Here is a 16,931-nt window from a genome sequence, read left to right on the forward strand (position 1 = left end):
TTCATTTTATCTTCTCGTTTCCCCTTCTATTTCTTCTCTCTGTTGATTTGTTTCTTGTTCTTTATTCTCCTCATATTTCAATTAGCTACCTATAATCTACCTACCATCGGAATCGAAACTTCTTTCAATGTGAAATCAAAATTCAAGTGCAATATTTTTGGTCGACTCTGGGACCTCCTGCATAGCAAGCACTTTACCACTGGGCTATCTGTGCCTTTAAATATTTATGGCTATCAAGCGCGCCGAAAGGCGCCCGAGCATTAAAAGTTCGAAGCACCGTCGGGCCTATATTAACACTAAGGTCCGGGGCCACAAAGTACGTTTAAACTCACTTTGTGGAACCGGGGGTAAATCGATTTTTTCCCTAATCATCTCCGAACATTATTTTTCCAGGGCGATTTTGGTGACGTCACATCGAGGAAAGAGCTGAGGAGAAATCTGGGCTGCAAATCATTCAAGTGGTACCTGGACAACATTTACCCCGAACTGTTTATCCCCGGGGATGCTGTGGCTTCCGGAGATGTAAGTACTGTGGAGGCTTAACTCCACACAAAAAGTCCACTCCGAAACTTATGTGTAAGGGCAAATAGCCCTAAGGATGGGTTGAACGTCTACGAATCTACTGTGGGAAGCACTTGGGAGTGGACAGTGGGGACCATTGGGAAAGGCGAAAGGACGGAGGTATCCTATAACACATCAATGGTCCCGTTTTGGAGGGAACAATTTAGAGGTCAAATTGCTTTTGGAAATTACCTGTTCGGTCCTGAAACAGCGTTAGAATAGTGAACGAACAAATTTTTATTCCCAAGTTCGTTCAATTTAGAAGAAATTTGCCACACATATTTTTTTTTTTTTTTTTTACAGTTTTTTCAATTTAAAAAAAATTTTCCCCCATATTTTTTTTTTTTTTTTTTTTTTTTTTATATTTGTATTTATTAAAGTGTGTACCTACACATAAAATTAAAAATTGATTTTTTTTTTAAATTTTGACAAACATGTTTTTTTTTTAATTTTGACAAACATGTTGGATATTAGAAATTTACTCATTAAATTTTTGGGCCACTTTTTCTACAATCCTATGACTCTTGTAATTTGCTCCTTGAACCACTTTTCCGGGTTCTATAGCTCTTTGTTAAAGAATTCAGTTAATATCTGGTCGTTCCTAACGTTTACATTGTTCCAAATGGATTACAGGTGAGCAACGATTGGTCCGGAATGTGGCTATAGCGCTTTGAACTTAAAGAATTCAGTTAATATCTGGTCGTTCCTAACGTTTACATTGTTCCAAATGGATTACAGGTGAGCAACGATTGGTCCGGAATGTGTATTGATTCTGCGTGCAAACCCACCGATATGCATAAACCTGTCGGCCTTTACCCGTGCCATAAACAAGGAGGCAACCAGGTAAGATGTCGCGTCATCCGGCGTCCCTATTAGACTAGAATAGAATACACCCTGCTTATACTGCCAGAATGAGACTGAAAAGTCCGTTTAGTCTAAAAACTATTACTAGTTTTTAACAGGTTTAAAGCCAAATTTTCGGACATGGGTTTTAAAGCTTAGGTTAACATTTAGAGAAAACAAAAAAGTCTGTGTCAGAAATTGGCAAAGGAATTTTACTAGAAATGAATGTTTGGGTTAAAATTTGAAAAAAAAAAATAACATTGTTTCTTGCAAGGTTGGTCCTGACTTTATTTTTTACAAATACCTGGATCGTTTTTATCATAAAATTGACGTGTCCCTAACGACCTTGATCGTTTTTGTCATGACCTTGACTCTCTAAAATGACCTTGACCGTTTTCATTTCCAGTTCTGGATGATGAGCAAGCACGGAGAAATCCGGAGGGATGATCCTTCCCCTGATACAAAACTCTCTCGTATCGCCAGGAAAAAAAAAACGTAGGAGAAAAAAATAAAAAGGAATTAAAACCCTGGCAAAAATTCAAATAGGTGAAGTGAAACCCAGTAACGAAGAGCAAAGTGCTCTTTCACACTGATACACCAAGACTTTTATTTTATGCAGTAAGTTAGCAAATCATATTGAACTATAGAACCCATTCAAAGAATGGCTTGGGGGCCTCAATGACCCCATGGTCGTAGGAGAAAAAAATAAAAAGGAATTAAAACCCTGGCAAAAATTCAAATAGGTGAAACCCAGTAACGAAGAGCAAAGTGCTCTTTCACACTGATACACCAAGGCTTTTATTTTATGCAGTAAGTTAGCAAATCATATTGAACTATAGAACCCATTCAAAGAATGGCTTGGGGGCCTCAATGACCCCATGGTATTTAATTAGAAGCCTTTCAGCAATTTTAATTTAAATGTTGGAGATGTGTACCAAATTAAATGGAATTTTTGTCCTCCACATAATTTGAGAATAGAAGCCTTTCAGCAATTTTAATTTAAATGTTGGAGATGTGTACCAAATTAAATGGAATTTTTGTCCTCCACATAATTTGAGAATAATACCTATTACATAAAATTTAAAAGTCGTAGCCTACTGTTGGAGTAAAGGAACTTTTCGTTCCTATTCGAGCAGTACACATACCGAAGCATTAAATTTTCAAACTATAGACATTTTCAAAATCGAGTTAAACCTTTACGATTCATTCCGTTTGTCCAGAAGAACTTTAAACGAGCTAGAACACTAGATTTTACCTTTAGGTCCGCCACTACCCATTACCATTATGGGGATTAAAAGGCCTCGTTGTATAAGTCGTTTAGTTTCCCTCGCCGCATGTTCCATAAGGCTGGAATCAATTTTATTTGCCGCGTGGGGCCCTGGTTCATTTGATTATTCCGTTTGTCCAGAAGAACTTTAAACGAGCTAGAACACTAGATTTTACCTTTAGGTCCGCCACTACCCATCACCATTATGGGGATTAAAAGGCCTCATTGTATAAGTCGTTTAGTTTCCCTCGCCGCATGTTCCATAAGGCTGGAATCAATTTTATTTGCCGCGTGGGGCCCTGGTTCATTTGATGTTGAAAACATAATAATCATAGTAATAAGGACAATAATCATAGCAATAATAGTGATAAACATAATAGCAATAGTAGGTAGTTTTATTCACCAAACCCTAAGGAAGGGTAGGTTATAAGGTACGTATTTTTTCATTCAACGAAAAAAGTGAATTCCAAGGTTAGTTGGTCTGATTCTTACTTTAGTAAAAGCTATATCAATCGCTTACAAGCCTTTTTTTTTATTTTACAAGTTCCCATTTACATATGTGCATGGTAGTTTCTATTTTCAGTAAGTATTATTATTTTTGCTTTTTATTAAGTATAGTGTAGTAAAGTAAAGTAATGCTTGGATATTTTAGCTACCTAGTCTGAATAATAGTCTAACTTGTTTTTAGTGTTGTATCTTTACTTACACTTACTGCTTTATCTGTAGCAACTAGCAGATGAAAAGATTTCCATGCTTTGCTTTAAATTAACATCTAGGAAGGGTAGGTTATAAGGTACGTATTTTTTCATTCAATGAAAAAAGTGAATTCCAAGGTTAGTTGGTCTGATTCCTACTTTGGTAAAAGCTATATAAATCGCTTACAAGCCTTTTTTTTATTTTACAAGTTCCCATTTATGTGCATGGTAGTTTCTATTTTCAGTAAGTATTATTATTTTTGCTTTTTAAAATAATGTATAGTGTAGTAAAGTAAAGTTAATGCTTGGATATTTTAGCTACCTAGTCTGAATAATAGTCTAACTTGTTTTCAGTGTTGTATCTTTACTTACACTTACTGCTTTATCTGTAGCAACTAGCAGATGAAAAGATTTCCATGCTATGCTTTAAATTAACATCTCCTGTCAACTGTTCCCATTTGAGGTGATTTTGGTCCAATCATTTCTTCTAAAGTTATTTGTCTATCATGTCTTTCAAACTGAACGAGACAAATGCCGCAATTTCGTTAGTTCTTTTCCCATTCAATTTTATTCAATTCAATTTTTCAATTTTCAATTTAATTTTCAACTGAATTTTCAATTTAATTGGCGTGTTTCATCGTTTATTTATTTATTGACCAGTCTCCTAACATCTTAGGTACGGGAGAGAAAGAGAAACATGTTTTCATTTCAATTAAAGAAAATTTAATAATACCCACCGTAATAATGATCATCCATTTGAGGTGATTTTGGTCCAATCATTTCTTCAAAAGTTATTTCTACATGTCTTTCAAACTGAACGAGATAAATGCCGCAATTTCGTTAGTTCTTTTCCCATTCAATTTTATTCAATTCAATTTTCAATTTAATTTTCAACTGAATTTTCAATTTAATTGGCGTGTTTCATCGTTTATTTATTTATTGACCAGTCTCCTAACATTCATTTGAGGTGATTTTGGTCCAATCGTTTCTTCAAAAGTTATTTCTACATGTCTTTCAAACTGAACGAGACAAATGCCACAATTTCGTTAGTTCTTTACCTATTCAATTTTATTACTTTCTATTTTTTCAAGTGGTTTATCATCACTGAATTTTCAATTTAATTGGCGTGTTTCATCGTTTATTTATTTATTGACCAGTCTCCTAACATCCGCAATTTCGTTTTTACAGCGCCGTCTAATTTTCCACGGTACAAGCAAGAAATGTTTAGCCATCTCCACCAACAAGTTGAAGCTGACCATGCAAGATTGTGATGAGGAGAGAAGTAATCAGCGATGGGACTTTGAAAACTACGAAGCAGACAAGATATCACTACTCAGCGATCTGCTGTAGTTGATCTAAACTAAACTGTCGTATATTGGCAGTCTAAATACTCTAAATTAAGACTTGAAAGTTACATAAGTACAGCAAAGGTGACTGTAAATACAGAGATTTGTACTTCCCATATTATGATTTTGTACTTCCCCGATATTGATAACCATCAATACCATAATGATGTTTGATTTGACTTCTGCTTCCCGATAATGGTCCAGAATTATGCATACAGAGATTTGTACTTCCCATATTATGGTTTTGTACTTCCCCGATATTGATAACCATCAATACCATAATGATGTTTGATTTGACTTCTGCTTCCCGATAATGGTCCAGAATTATGCCAGCCACTCACGCTCAGACTCTCTGATAGACCCAGGTCTTCACACGTTCCGGGTCTGTCAGACAATCTGCAGGGTTTATACGCTTTTTTATTTTTCAGAATGAAATTCCATGACTTTTCCAGAAAATTAGGGGGCTGAAGTACTTAAAAATCAGTAAGATTACCCCTTTATTTAAATAAAATATGCAATATGCAGAACGACAAGGAATATGAGGGGGAATGCGCCGCAGGCCGTTTTTCGGAAAAACTTGATATTTAATTTGAACATTTTTAATTTTTGACCGGGTGGAGTTTAGAATTATGCCAGCCACTCACGCTCAGACTGTCTGATAGACCCAGGTCTTCGTACGTTCCGGGTCTGTCAGATAATCTGCAGGGTTTATACGCTTTTTTCAGAATGAAATTCCATGACTTTTCCAGAAAATTAGGGGGCTGAGGTACTTGAAAATCAGTAAGATTACCCCTTCATTTAAATAAAATATGCAATATGCAGAACGACAAGGAATATGAGGGGGAATGCGCCGCAGGCCGTTTTTCGGAAAAGCTTGATATTTAATTTGAACATTTTTAATTTTTGACTGGGTGGCAAATTCCATGACTTTTCCAGGTTTTCTTTAAATTTTCACGATTTTCCATGACTTTATGGCCGATTATCAGATTCCATGACTTTTCCAGGTTTTCCAGGTCGCGTATAAACCCTGATCTGAGCGTGAATGGCTGACATTAGGTTCCTGGGCCCTGTGCCCTGTTCCAGTAAGGACTTTGTACTCCCCAATTTTTACTCCACACGCAGAAAAAACTAACCTTTTGCGTACCAGCAGAAACCAAAACTGGTTTTCTTTATGGATATGGGAACAAGTCGGGAAGTTACAAAATCTCACTACCCATGTCTCTGACGGAAAGTAAGTTATTTTCATCTTTTGTATCTTCTGTTCTTTCAACACATGATTCAACAGTTTCGTCATTTTCATGTTTCTTTCTGCTCTTATCTTGATCTTCACCTAAATCCTTCTTTTTGTGCTTCTTCTTCTTCTTTTTGCTCTGTTCCAATGTTTCCACACCAGCTTTGTCATCCAAGTCTCTCTCCTGACTTGAACTTTCCTCTTCTAACTCTCCCTCACTAGTTTTCTTACTTTCCTCAACTTCTCTCCGAGAGTTTTTTCCTGTAGAATTGAAGATGTTTTTCTCTCCAGAACCAACAGTATTATTTCTCGTAGGGCCATCAATGTTTTTCCAAGATGAACCATCACTGTTTTTCCCTGAAGAATCATATTTCCTGGTCAACACAGCCGCAAAGAATCCCGTACAATAATCACTGGGCAACGCATAGAAACATCTCCGCCCATGCGCGTACTTCTCGCTGCCAAAGTGCTTCCACCCGACCAGTGCCGGATGGTGGGTCAAATCTTCCACTTCCCAGCGATCCCCATGTTTGGCCACGATATCCTCGACTACCTAGAAACACAATATGAAACAAGAAACAAGCAATACAGGGTGGTTCGTGATTTGCGAACCACGCTTATATCTCAGAAACGGCTGGGAATTAAGGAATGAAATAAACGGCATCATGTAGATGAAATTTTGATGATTAAAATGGCTTTTTTTAAATTTGCAATTTGTTTTGCAAAACGGCCCATTTTTTGCCAAATATAGGTCACTCTTATGGAAACCCCCATTTTTTATTTAATTATTGGAATCAGCATAAAATTTTAATTGAAAAAATGTATTCACTCGAAAAAAATTGCTCTACAAAAATTGAATAATACAAAAACTAAAGAAAGAATTAAGAAATTGTTTTTCTTTCTCACATTGTACAGAATTTTTGTAGAGCAAATTTTTTCGAGTGAATACATTTTTTCAATTAAAATTTTATGCTGATTCCAAAAATTAAATAAAAAATGGGGGTTCCCATAAGAGTGACCTATATTTGGCAAAAAATGGGCCGTTTTGCAAAAAAAATTGCAAATTTAAAAAAAGCCATTTTAATCATCAAAATTTCATCTACATGATGCCGTTTATTTCATTCCTAAATTCCCAGCCGTTTCTGAGATATAAGCGTGGTTCGCAAATCACGAACCACCCTGTATATCATACCAAACATAAGAAATAAATACAGAGAAACAACACTCGAACATCAAATCCCAACAATATTAAACAGCCTACTGAACGAACTAAAAGAAATAAAATAAACAACAAAAATGAAATGAAGAAGAAATTACAGGAATATTATCTCACGAACAATAATGAAGTATAAATACTAATGAAAAATGTAAACCATCCCTAAAAGTACACAAGTACTTAGACTACTTAGAGGTATATAGAAAGAAAAGTCTGTAAAGGATTCTGAATGTTAACAATAAACTTATTATTACCTGCTCGTTTTCTTCTTCTCGCACGGAGCACGTACAGTACACGATGCGTTTCACGTGCGTGAAGTAGGTACACACGCGACTGAGCAGGTCTCTCTGGAATCCGGCCAGGTTTCGGATGCGGCCCGCGGATATCGAGGCGTTGTTGTCGATTTTGGCCCGCTCTGTGATACCTGAAATTATTATTATTTTTTCTAATATGACATAATTTACATGATTGATGGGGGAAAAAATTGTACGTCAGTACCGCTTTCGCATTACTTCAAGGCATTCTTTTAGCTTACATCCATGCCTATCCAAGAAAGCAAAAGTCTTGTTAGAAAATTTCCGCCCTGGCCGGGATTCGAACCCAGTACCTTCAGGTTGAGAGTCAGTGCTCTTGACCACTCGGCTACAGAGGTGGGCCAACAGGATTGAATTAGCGGGATTTTATACTATGAAAGAAAACCCCTTAAATTCAAACCAAAGCCCTCATATGTGGGGATGACTTTGATTATTTATTGAACTCGCTGGAGGGAAGAGATGAGGGAGGGAGAGGGTGAGAAAGGAAGGCAGGAGAGAGAGGAAACTCACCTGTGCCAGAACAGGAAGGATCTACAAGGACATATTCCACATCCGTGTAGTCTGCCATCTTGATATCAAATATGTCGGACAAGTGAGGGTACTTCTAGGTTCCATCAAGGCCTTGGGATAGCAGACCTATCAAACCCCTCATTAGACCCCATCAGTTTGGGGGCACTAGATTCCATCAAGGCCGGGGGATAGCAGCTCGGGCAGGGGAATAAATACTGGTCACAGTAGATCTACAGAGGTTGCAGCATTAATTGCATACTCTCTTGGTCATAAGGGAGGAGGACAAACATGTTGCTATTATTTTGAACAATATCGACAATTAAAAAAATGGCCTACATTTCTTTCTCTTTTTAAGAGGTTTGATAGAGGGAGCTGTAACTACCAAAGTCTTATCGTTCCGAAATCGCAGAGAGAAGGAAGAACGAACATTATCCGTTTAGGATGAAATTCGCCCCTGGCGGAAATCGAACCCGCAACCTAGCGCTTACAAAGCAGACGCGCTATTAACCAAGCTAACTAGGCTGGCAGAGCTAGGTAAAAGGAGATCTTATCTACAAACCAGACGTGTACCCAAGTCTATTTTTCTTTCCTTTAAAATCTTCTAAAGTCTCAAAGGACTTATGGCTTTTAAGTACAGTCTGGATGAATTGAAAGCCTTCTTCACTTTTTTAAGCAAGAACACAAGACTGTGTCAGTCGACGGCCGTCGATCGACGAAGTGAATCTATGGACACAGCTTTAGGATAAAACGTGATCTTACCCTTGGTTTTGCATGTAGGCTGCCAGGTGCAAGGTTTTGTTACCAGGGGCTGCACAGGTGTCAAACACAACAGAGTGAGGGGGAGGTGATAACAGATGGGTGGGGAAACAGCTTGCCTGGAATATCATGAAAAAACGAGATAATATTTAGGAAGACAGACATAGGAAAGAATAAAATTTGACATGTTTTAAAAAGAATTTTTACCTACTTAATGGACTCAATTCTCATGTCTACAATTGATAATCAGTGCTAGTTTGAATAGATTCCATATTTGTTACATAAATTCTTTTAAATCAATTAGGTACATAGGTAAAAGTATAAATTCTTTAAAATCAATTAGGTACATAGGTAAAAGTATAAAAAGATGATTTCCAACCAAGTTTTATCTTGAGTTGAAAACTGCAGGTACCTTATCTTGTAGAAATAATGAGCCATTCTTATAGGGGGCATAATTGTGAAACTGAGTGCTCTGCAGAAATGGAAAGAATAAAATTTGACATGTTATAAAAAGAATTTTTACCTACTTAATGGACTCAATTCTCATGTCTACAATTGATAATCAGAGCTAGTTTGAATAGATTCCTTATTTGTTACATAAATTCTTTTAAATCAATTAGGTACATAGGTAAAGGTATAAAAAGATGATTTCCAACCGAGTTTTATCTTAAGTTGAAAACTGCAGGTACCTTATCTTGTAGAAATAATGAGCCATTCTTATAAGGAAAGAATAAAATTTGACATGTTTTAAAAAGAATTTTTACCTACTTAATGGACTCAATTCTCATGTCTACAATTGATAATCAGTGCTAGTTTGAATAGATTCCATATTTGTTACATAAATTCTTTTAAATCAATTAGGTACATAGGTAAAAGTATAAAAAGATGATTTCCAACCGAGTTTTATCTTAAGTTGAAAACTGCAGGTACCTTATCTTGTAGAAATAATGAGCCATTCTTATAGGGGGCATAATTGTGAAACTGAGTGCTCTGCAGAAACACCAGGACATCATTGAGGTGAAAGTCTTGAATGAAATATTCTTCATCTACTTGATTCCTTCCCGTATACTCTGCTATAGTGTTTAGAAACTCATCATAGCTGTTAGCATTTGGCAACTGGACAAAGCCATCATTTACAAGTTTTTCCATCAAGTCCTCTGTGCTTATCATGAGAGTGTTTACTCGAACGTAACGAAGCTTCTTTTTGGCAGAGATGAAATGATTGGTGGAATCTAGTGTATCACAGTCGGTTTTGCTATCAAAAATGGAATTACTGTTGACATCTGAAAACAGAACAAAATCAGGATTCAGCCATGCAGAACAAGAAAAAACATTTTTATTATTTGGGTTTTCCCACTTGGTACAAGTTACCTACCCCAACACAAGCTAAATAGTTTTTCCAGTAGGTATCTACCTACATATTCATTTAATAATTAAAAAAAAAAAAAAAACACTTTCAATTGAAATATGCATCAATAATACCTTTGGAGAGAAAAGTTCAATTATCTTTCTTCTCTTCTGCTGGCTCATCTGGTTCCTTCATGGCTACGAAAGCATACAACATAATGATAAAGTTGACAACAACAACAGCGGAGAATACACTGACAGCATTCACCGTGAATTTATCGTCCAGATGAAGATAGTCAGTACAAATGTGTTTCACACCAAAGAATGTAACGAAGGGGAATGTAAACATGGCACAACTGAACAGGAAGAATGTGATCATCACATTTGGATCCATTTCTGTTTTGTTTATATTTCAAGCTCACATGAATGTTAAATGTCTTTACTTGGTGTGGTAAAGCAGTTGTTGCTCAAAAACCACCAACTCTCAAAGCTCCCACCAGACAGACAACAGTGTCAAAAGTAAGTAAAAAGAATAGTTTTTCTTTGGTAGTTAGCCTCAGGTCCTAATTACAACCCTAGTCCACTCAAGTGTACAGACCTACTAGGTACTTATATACTTTATAATTGGGGATTTACCATCAAAATATATCACAGAACAGAACAGTTTGGTGTTTTTCACCTTCAAACTATGGCCCTCCATTCTTTGGTGGAAGAAAAAATTAATAGGTAGTTAAAGAAAAAAAGATTTGGTTTGGTCCTTGACTAATCTATAGGTAGTTTGTAGACTTAAAAATAAAGTATTGATTTAAATTTCCTAATTTAAATTAGGAAATTTAAATCTACACTTTATAAATACCCTTTCATCTTAATTTCAATTTTTTAGCACCTATAATTTTACTTAGTAGATATGCCTTGGTACAGTAAAACTAGATCTGGAAATCCAGGTCTAGTTTTACTCTGGTACCTACCAGAGAAAACTACATATTGAAGTCTAAAGTACCTACTTAGTGTAAACTTTGTTTGAATGGTCAAATAAACTTAGCTCTGTTGGATACTAGCGGTATTAATTTGTAAATACAAAGCTTTAACATTATAAGGGTACGAGCGTTCGACTCACAATATGAGAGGCTAAGGTTCGAACCCCCATAGCGACAGACAATTTGTACCAAGGAAGAAAGATATTCGTTGCCATCCGCTTACCTATTTATTCCTGCGATTGAAAACGTACTACCAACCAAAAGCCTATTAATGAATCTAATGTTTAGATTCAATGGTGCCTTATGTTTAAGTTTCTGCAGACATACCTATTCCAATACCAAAAGAATTGCGGTGGGTTTTTACCAAGGACTGAATCGGAAATTTTAGCAATGGGAGATTTCCTATTCAAATTTGCTATTAAGTCAATTGCTTAAAAAGGAGTCGGTAAAATAAAAGAGTTAAAAAAAGATTTAAAAACGGATTCCCTTCATGGCGCTTTAACACTATTTAAATCTAGCATTATCTACGTGAGTCTTTTATTGGCAATTAAAAATCTCCCAAGAGTGAAATTTCCTATTAAGTCCTTCGTTGAACCCATTTATGTTATTAAGATGTAGTCTATTATTAATTAATTACTGTAAATACATACCCCAGTCAATGTACATAAGTAAAACATTATTATTCCTAAAATTGTATTCGTAAATACGTTTATTATTTACAAATTCTACTTTACAGATCTACTTTTTACTTTCCTTATCCTATAGGAAGGAAAGTATTAATAAAATCGATTTTGATGGCAGCGCCGTTCTGCTACCAAAGAACCTGAGTGTGCCCCTAGACTGAGTGCAAGCCCTGGGAATCGAACCCGTGAATTCCTGATTGCCAGTCGCTTCATCTGAGCTACAAAGAAAGGATTGAAGTAAGCGTTTATTATTTACAAATTCTACTTTACAGATCTACTTTTTACTTTCCTTATCCTATAGGAAGGAAAGTAATAATAAAATCGATTTTGATGGCAGCGCCGTTCTGCTACCAAAGAACCTGAGTGTGCCCTTAGACTGAGTGCAAGCCCTGGGAATCGAACCCGTGAATTCCTGATTGCCAGTCGCTTCATCTGAGCTACAAAGAAAGGATTGAAGTAAGGCTTTTATACCAAGGTACTTTCTCTTACTCTAGGTGTACAGGCCATTTGGTGAAAGGCATTTTGAGCTTTCCAAGAGGCGTTCTTCTTGCAGATGAATGAAGAACAAAAATATACCAATTTTGTTCGCGGTATCCACGGTTTGTTCGCGGTATCCGCGGTTTGTTCGCGGTATCCGCGATTTGTTCGCGGTATCCGCGGTTTGTTCGCGGATTATTCGCGGTATTCGCGGTTTTGTGCGCAGTATCCGCGGTTTGTTCGCGATATTCGCAGTTATGGGTTCGATCTCAGGCAAACGCAGATTTTTTTCAGCTCTTTTAAAGTAGGGCTTTTATACCAAGGTACTTTCTCTTACTCCAGGTGTACAGGCCATTTGGTGAAAGGCATTTTGAGCTTTCCAAGAGGCGTTCTTCTTGCAGATGAATGAAGAACAAAAATATACCAATTTAAAGTTACCATTAGACTGTCTGTAGCTTTGGGACTTACGATTAGATTGGAAGATCCTACTTGGTTCATACGTATTTTTTCCATTAGCTCTCTTCTTGTTGTTTCTTTTTCTTCTTTTTCTCCTTCCTCGATACTATTTCTTCATTTTCATTATTTGTCTTTCCTTTAATCTCATCTTCCACTTCTTCAATACATTCTTCATCAGCTTTGCCATCTCTCTTTCGTTTCCTTTGGCCTTCATTCGTACTTTGATCCAGATCAGTGTCTTTCCTTTTGTGCTTCTTTTTCTTTCTACTGCCATCAGCTATTGTGGTGTCTACATATGTTTCTTTCTCTTCTTTTTCTCCTTCCTCGATACTATTTCTTCATTATCTGTCTTTCCTTTAATCTCATCTTCCACTTCTTCAACACATTCCTCATCAGCTTTGCCATCTCTCTTTCGTTTCCTTTCACCTTCATTCGTACTTTGATCCAGATCAGTGTCTTTCCTTTTGTGCTTCTTTTTCTTGGTATTCCATAATTCCAGAAATGACAGCAGCTTCGTTGGACACAAGAAATTTTAGACCCCAAACTTGAATATTTTAATTTTGTTCTGAGATTTTCGAATCAGTTGTTTTTTACTTTCCGATTTTCATTTTATTGTGATTTTAGTAGATCTAACTTGCGTTCATCATGGCTTTGCAGAACAGAAGTGGAAACACCCAGGTAAGAAATCAGAAATGGCTTGGATAGGTACTCACATTACCCATGTTTTGTAGAGCAAGATTGTTACTTGTTTGGTTTGAAACTTGTAGCTACAAACATAAGATTGTTGGGCAGAACAGACTTGGATAGGTTCTCACATTACCCATGTTTTGTAGAGCAAGATTGTTACTTGTTTGGTTTGAAACTTGTAGCTACAAACATAAGATTGTTGGGCAGAACAAAGACACAGGTAATTGGTTAATTGATAACCTATCTATGACTTTCAAGGTTAAGGTATTTAAGAATTTAGTGCATTACAGGCAACTCACATTACCAAGGGTTTGACCTACCATGACAAGGGAGTGGTGATTTAATGAAGAAGTATTAGGGAATATGTTTTAGTTTTTAATGTCTAGATTGTTCATTTATCCCTAGGTCTGACTAATTATTGGAAATATTGTTCATTTTGTGCATTACAGGCAACTCACATTACCAAGGGTTTGACCTACCATGACAAGGGAGTGGTGATTTGGTGAAGAAGTATTTGGGAATATATTTTAGTTTTTAATGTCTAGATTGTTCATTTATCCCTAGGTCTGACTAATTATTGGAAATATTGTTTAACAGGTGGAGAGAAATCTGAGAATGTTGAAGCAAAAGAACATTGCACCTGGAAATGAAAACATTCTACCTGGGAAGAACATTGCCACAAATGTTTCCAAAATACCTACCAGAAGTGTACTAGGTATAGTAAATGCCAATTGTTTGCCGGACAAGAAAGCATCAGTCAGTGACTTCAAAAAACCATCAGCACCCTTACAACCTGTGCTCAAGAACACCATCAGGTATTGTATGCTCATTGCCTTGGCATCTATTTTTCCTTTATCCCTCTTTAATAACTTCAAACATATTGAATACTCAAGTTCTTACCTTTTAGCTCAAATGGTTTCAAAATCAATCATGGTTCTTTCTAGTACAGCTACTTAAATAGGTACCTAACTCTTTTTTGTTTCAGCACGAAATTCAGTTCAACATCCAGCCTCAACCAAAATGTGCTACAGAACAGGTAGGTGAACAAATCTCACTTTATCTACCATGATTTGAATAGGTACTCAAGTTCTTACAATGTGACCTTTTAGCTCAAATGGTTTCAAAATCAATCATGGTTCTTTCTAGTACAGATACTTAAATAGGTACCTAACTCTTTTTTGTTTCAGCACAAAATTCAGTTCAACATCCAGCCTCAACCAAAATGTGCTACAGAACAGGTAGGTGAACAAATCTCACTTTATCTACCATGATTTGAATATTTGCCTATCCAAGAACGAAAAAGTCTGGTTAGAAAAATTTCCGCCCTGGCCGGAATTAGGGGGATTTTCTACAATGAAAGAAAACCCCTTAAATTCAAACCAAAGCCCTCATATGTGGGGATGACTTTAATTATTTATTGAACTCGCTGGAGGGAAGAGATGAGGGAGGGAGAGGGCGAGAAAGGAAGGCAGAGGGGAAGGAGGGAGAGAGAGGAGACTCACCTGTGCCAGAACAGGAAGGATCTACAAGGACATATTCCACATCCGTGTAGTCTGCCATCTTGATATCAAATATGTCGGACAATATGGTGCTCACAACTCCAGACCCCTGGGCCAGCTCTACCACTTCCTTCATGTACTTGTATCTCTTTGGATCTTTGTCCACGGCATATACTTTGCTGAAATCATAAGGGAGGAGGACAAATATGTTGCTATTATTATTTTGAACAATATCGACAGTTAAAAAAGTGGCCTACATTTCTTTACCTCTTTTTAAGAGGTTTGATAGAGGGAACTGTAACTGTCGCCAAAGACGAAATATGCAGTGGAATGAGACCCTTAGCCTTGAGCCATAGGGCGTCACACATAGCCGTGAGCCATAGGGTGTCACACATAGCCGTGAGCCATAGGGCGTCACACATAGTTGATAGAGAAGGAAGGACGAACATTATCCGTTTAGGATGAAATTCGGGTCGCGGGAATCGAACCCGCGACCTAGCGCTTACAAAGCAGACGCGCTATCAACCAAGCTAACTAGGCTGGCAGAGCTAAGTAAAAGGAGATCTCATCTACAAACCAGACGTGTACCCAAGTCTATTTTTCTTTCCTTTAAAATCTTCTAAAGTCTCAAAGGACTTATGGCTTTTAAGTACAGGGAGAACATACCTGGGTTCTGTTCACAATACATTTCATATGCCTTGTTCACAGTATTCATTGTATTATTTTCTACACTTGGTAAGCTCTTTCTACCATACAGTAATTCAGTGCACAGAATTTTAGCAACAAACTCATCTTTAACATTTTGAGTTAAACTTGTTTCTTCAACAAATTTATTGATGGAGTTCTGATGGTCAAGATATGTATTTAGCAATACAAATAGCTTTTTGTACAGCATCTGTAAAGTAGAAGAACAACATTTCTAAAATATGGGTATGGAGACAACTGTAGGTACAGGTTGTTAATTCTTTTCCCTGAATCAGGATCATGAGACCTTTTCCCCCAACCTGAGGAACAATGTGATATTTGAGGTTCTGGCTAAAATGACCCAAAAGTACCATGCTCTTGATATGAACACCATCAAACAGAAGATTATCATGACACTGGGGACTTGGTAACTATGAGGTAAAACTTTGGTGATACTGATAAGTTACACTCACCTTATTCCTATTAGAATATATGACATCCTTCAAACCTCGTTTGGATAATTGTTAATTCTTTTCCCTGAATCAGGATCATGAGACCTTTTCCCCCAACCTGGGGAACAATGTGATATTTGAATTTGAGGTTCTGGCTAAAATGACCCATACCATGCTCTTGATATGAATACCTACCATCAAACAGAAGATTATTGTGACACTGAGGAGAGGACTTAGTATAAGATAAAACTTCGGTGATACTAATAAGTTACACTCACCTTATTCCTATTAGAATATATGACATCCTTCAAACCTCGTTTGGATAACATGACTTCTTTCAAGATCTTGGCTCCCTCTTTATAAACCCTTGGCATTCTATGATCACTGGGAGCCATTGTGAAGGGTGGGGAACTAAGAAGACTTGAAACTTGAAAGCACAGTTACCCTTGAGAGAGATAGCCTTTATTTCCTATGTGCCATGATTAATTGTTCAATAACTCTTAAAAGGCTTGTAGAAGACTTGAAAGCACAGTTAACTGAGCACAGTTACCCTTGAGAGAGATAGCCTTTATTTCCTATGTGCCATGATTAATTGTTCAATAACTCTTAAAAGGCTTGTAGGTATAAATCGGCTTGATAAAGAATAATCCAAAGATAATCCCAAAGCTCAAAAGTTCAGAACTTCAAACATCAAACTTCAAATACCGTCATCTGAGGTGACTTTGCACCTGCCCGGGTGACTTTGCACCAACTCAGTAAAATGTTTTGAATGCTGACTGAATGCTTTATATCTTGCTCTTGTTATGAATACCATCAAACAGAAGATTATCATGACGCTGAGGACTTAGTATGAGGTAAAACTTTGGTGATACTGATAAGTTACACTCACCTTATTCCTATTAGAATATATGACATCCTTCAAACCTCGTT

General features: G+C 36.8%; 2 protein-coding genes and 1 long non-coding RNA gene across 3 annotated transcripts; 1 reads left to right on the forward strand and 2 right to left on the reverse strand.

Annotated features, from left to right (window-relative positions):
* Positions 1-363: 363 nt before the first annotated feature.
* Positions 364-1,903, forward strand: LOC103517856 (polypeptide N-acetylgalactosaminyltransferase 5-like; the record flags this gene model as incomplete). Its single annotated transcript, XM_026829813.1, has 3 exons — positions 364-522; positions 1,300-1,404; positions 1,811-1,903. Coding segments are annotated over 3 exons (357 nt in total), but the record flags the coding sequence as incomplete, so codon positions are not given.
* A 3,729-nt stretch (positions 1,904-5,632) lies between these two features.
* Positions 5,633-16,396, reverse strand: LOC103517857. The gene is made up of 6 exons (XM_008482908.2): positions 16,280-16,396; positions 15,621-15,760; positions 14,942-15,077; positions 7,984-8,056; positions 7,414-7,583; positions 5,633-6,496 (listed from the first exon to the last, which is right to left on the reverse strand). The coding sequence occupies exons 1-6, from the start codon at positions 16,394-16,396 to the stop codon at positions 5,909-5,911; spliced, it is 1,224 nt and encodes a 407-aa protein (XP_008481130.1). The 3' UTR covers positions 5,633-5,908.
* Positions 8,788-9,222, reverse strand: LOC113470990. Its single transcript, XR_003393859.1, has 2 exons — positions 9,152-9,222; positions 8,788-8,858 (listed from the first exon to the last, which is right to left on the reverse strand). It is a non-coding gene; the product is annotated as an uncharacterized LOC113470990 (long non-coding RNA).
* Positions 16,397-16,931: the final 535 nt, after the last annotated feature.

Source organism: Diaphorina citri, unplaced genomic scaffold (genome assembly GCF_000475195.1).
Source record: "Diaphorina citri unplaced genomic scaffold, Diaci psyllid genome assembly version 1.1 scaffold1995, whole genome shotgun sequence".
In the NCBI taxonomy this organism is placed as follows: domain Eukaryota; kingdom Metazoa; phylum Arthropoda; class Insecta; order Hemiptera; family Psyllidae; genus Diaphorina; species Diaphorina citri.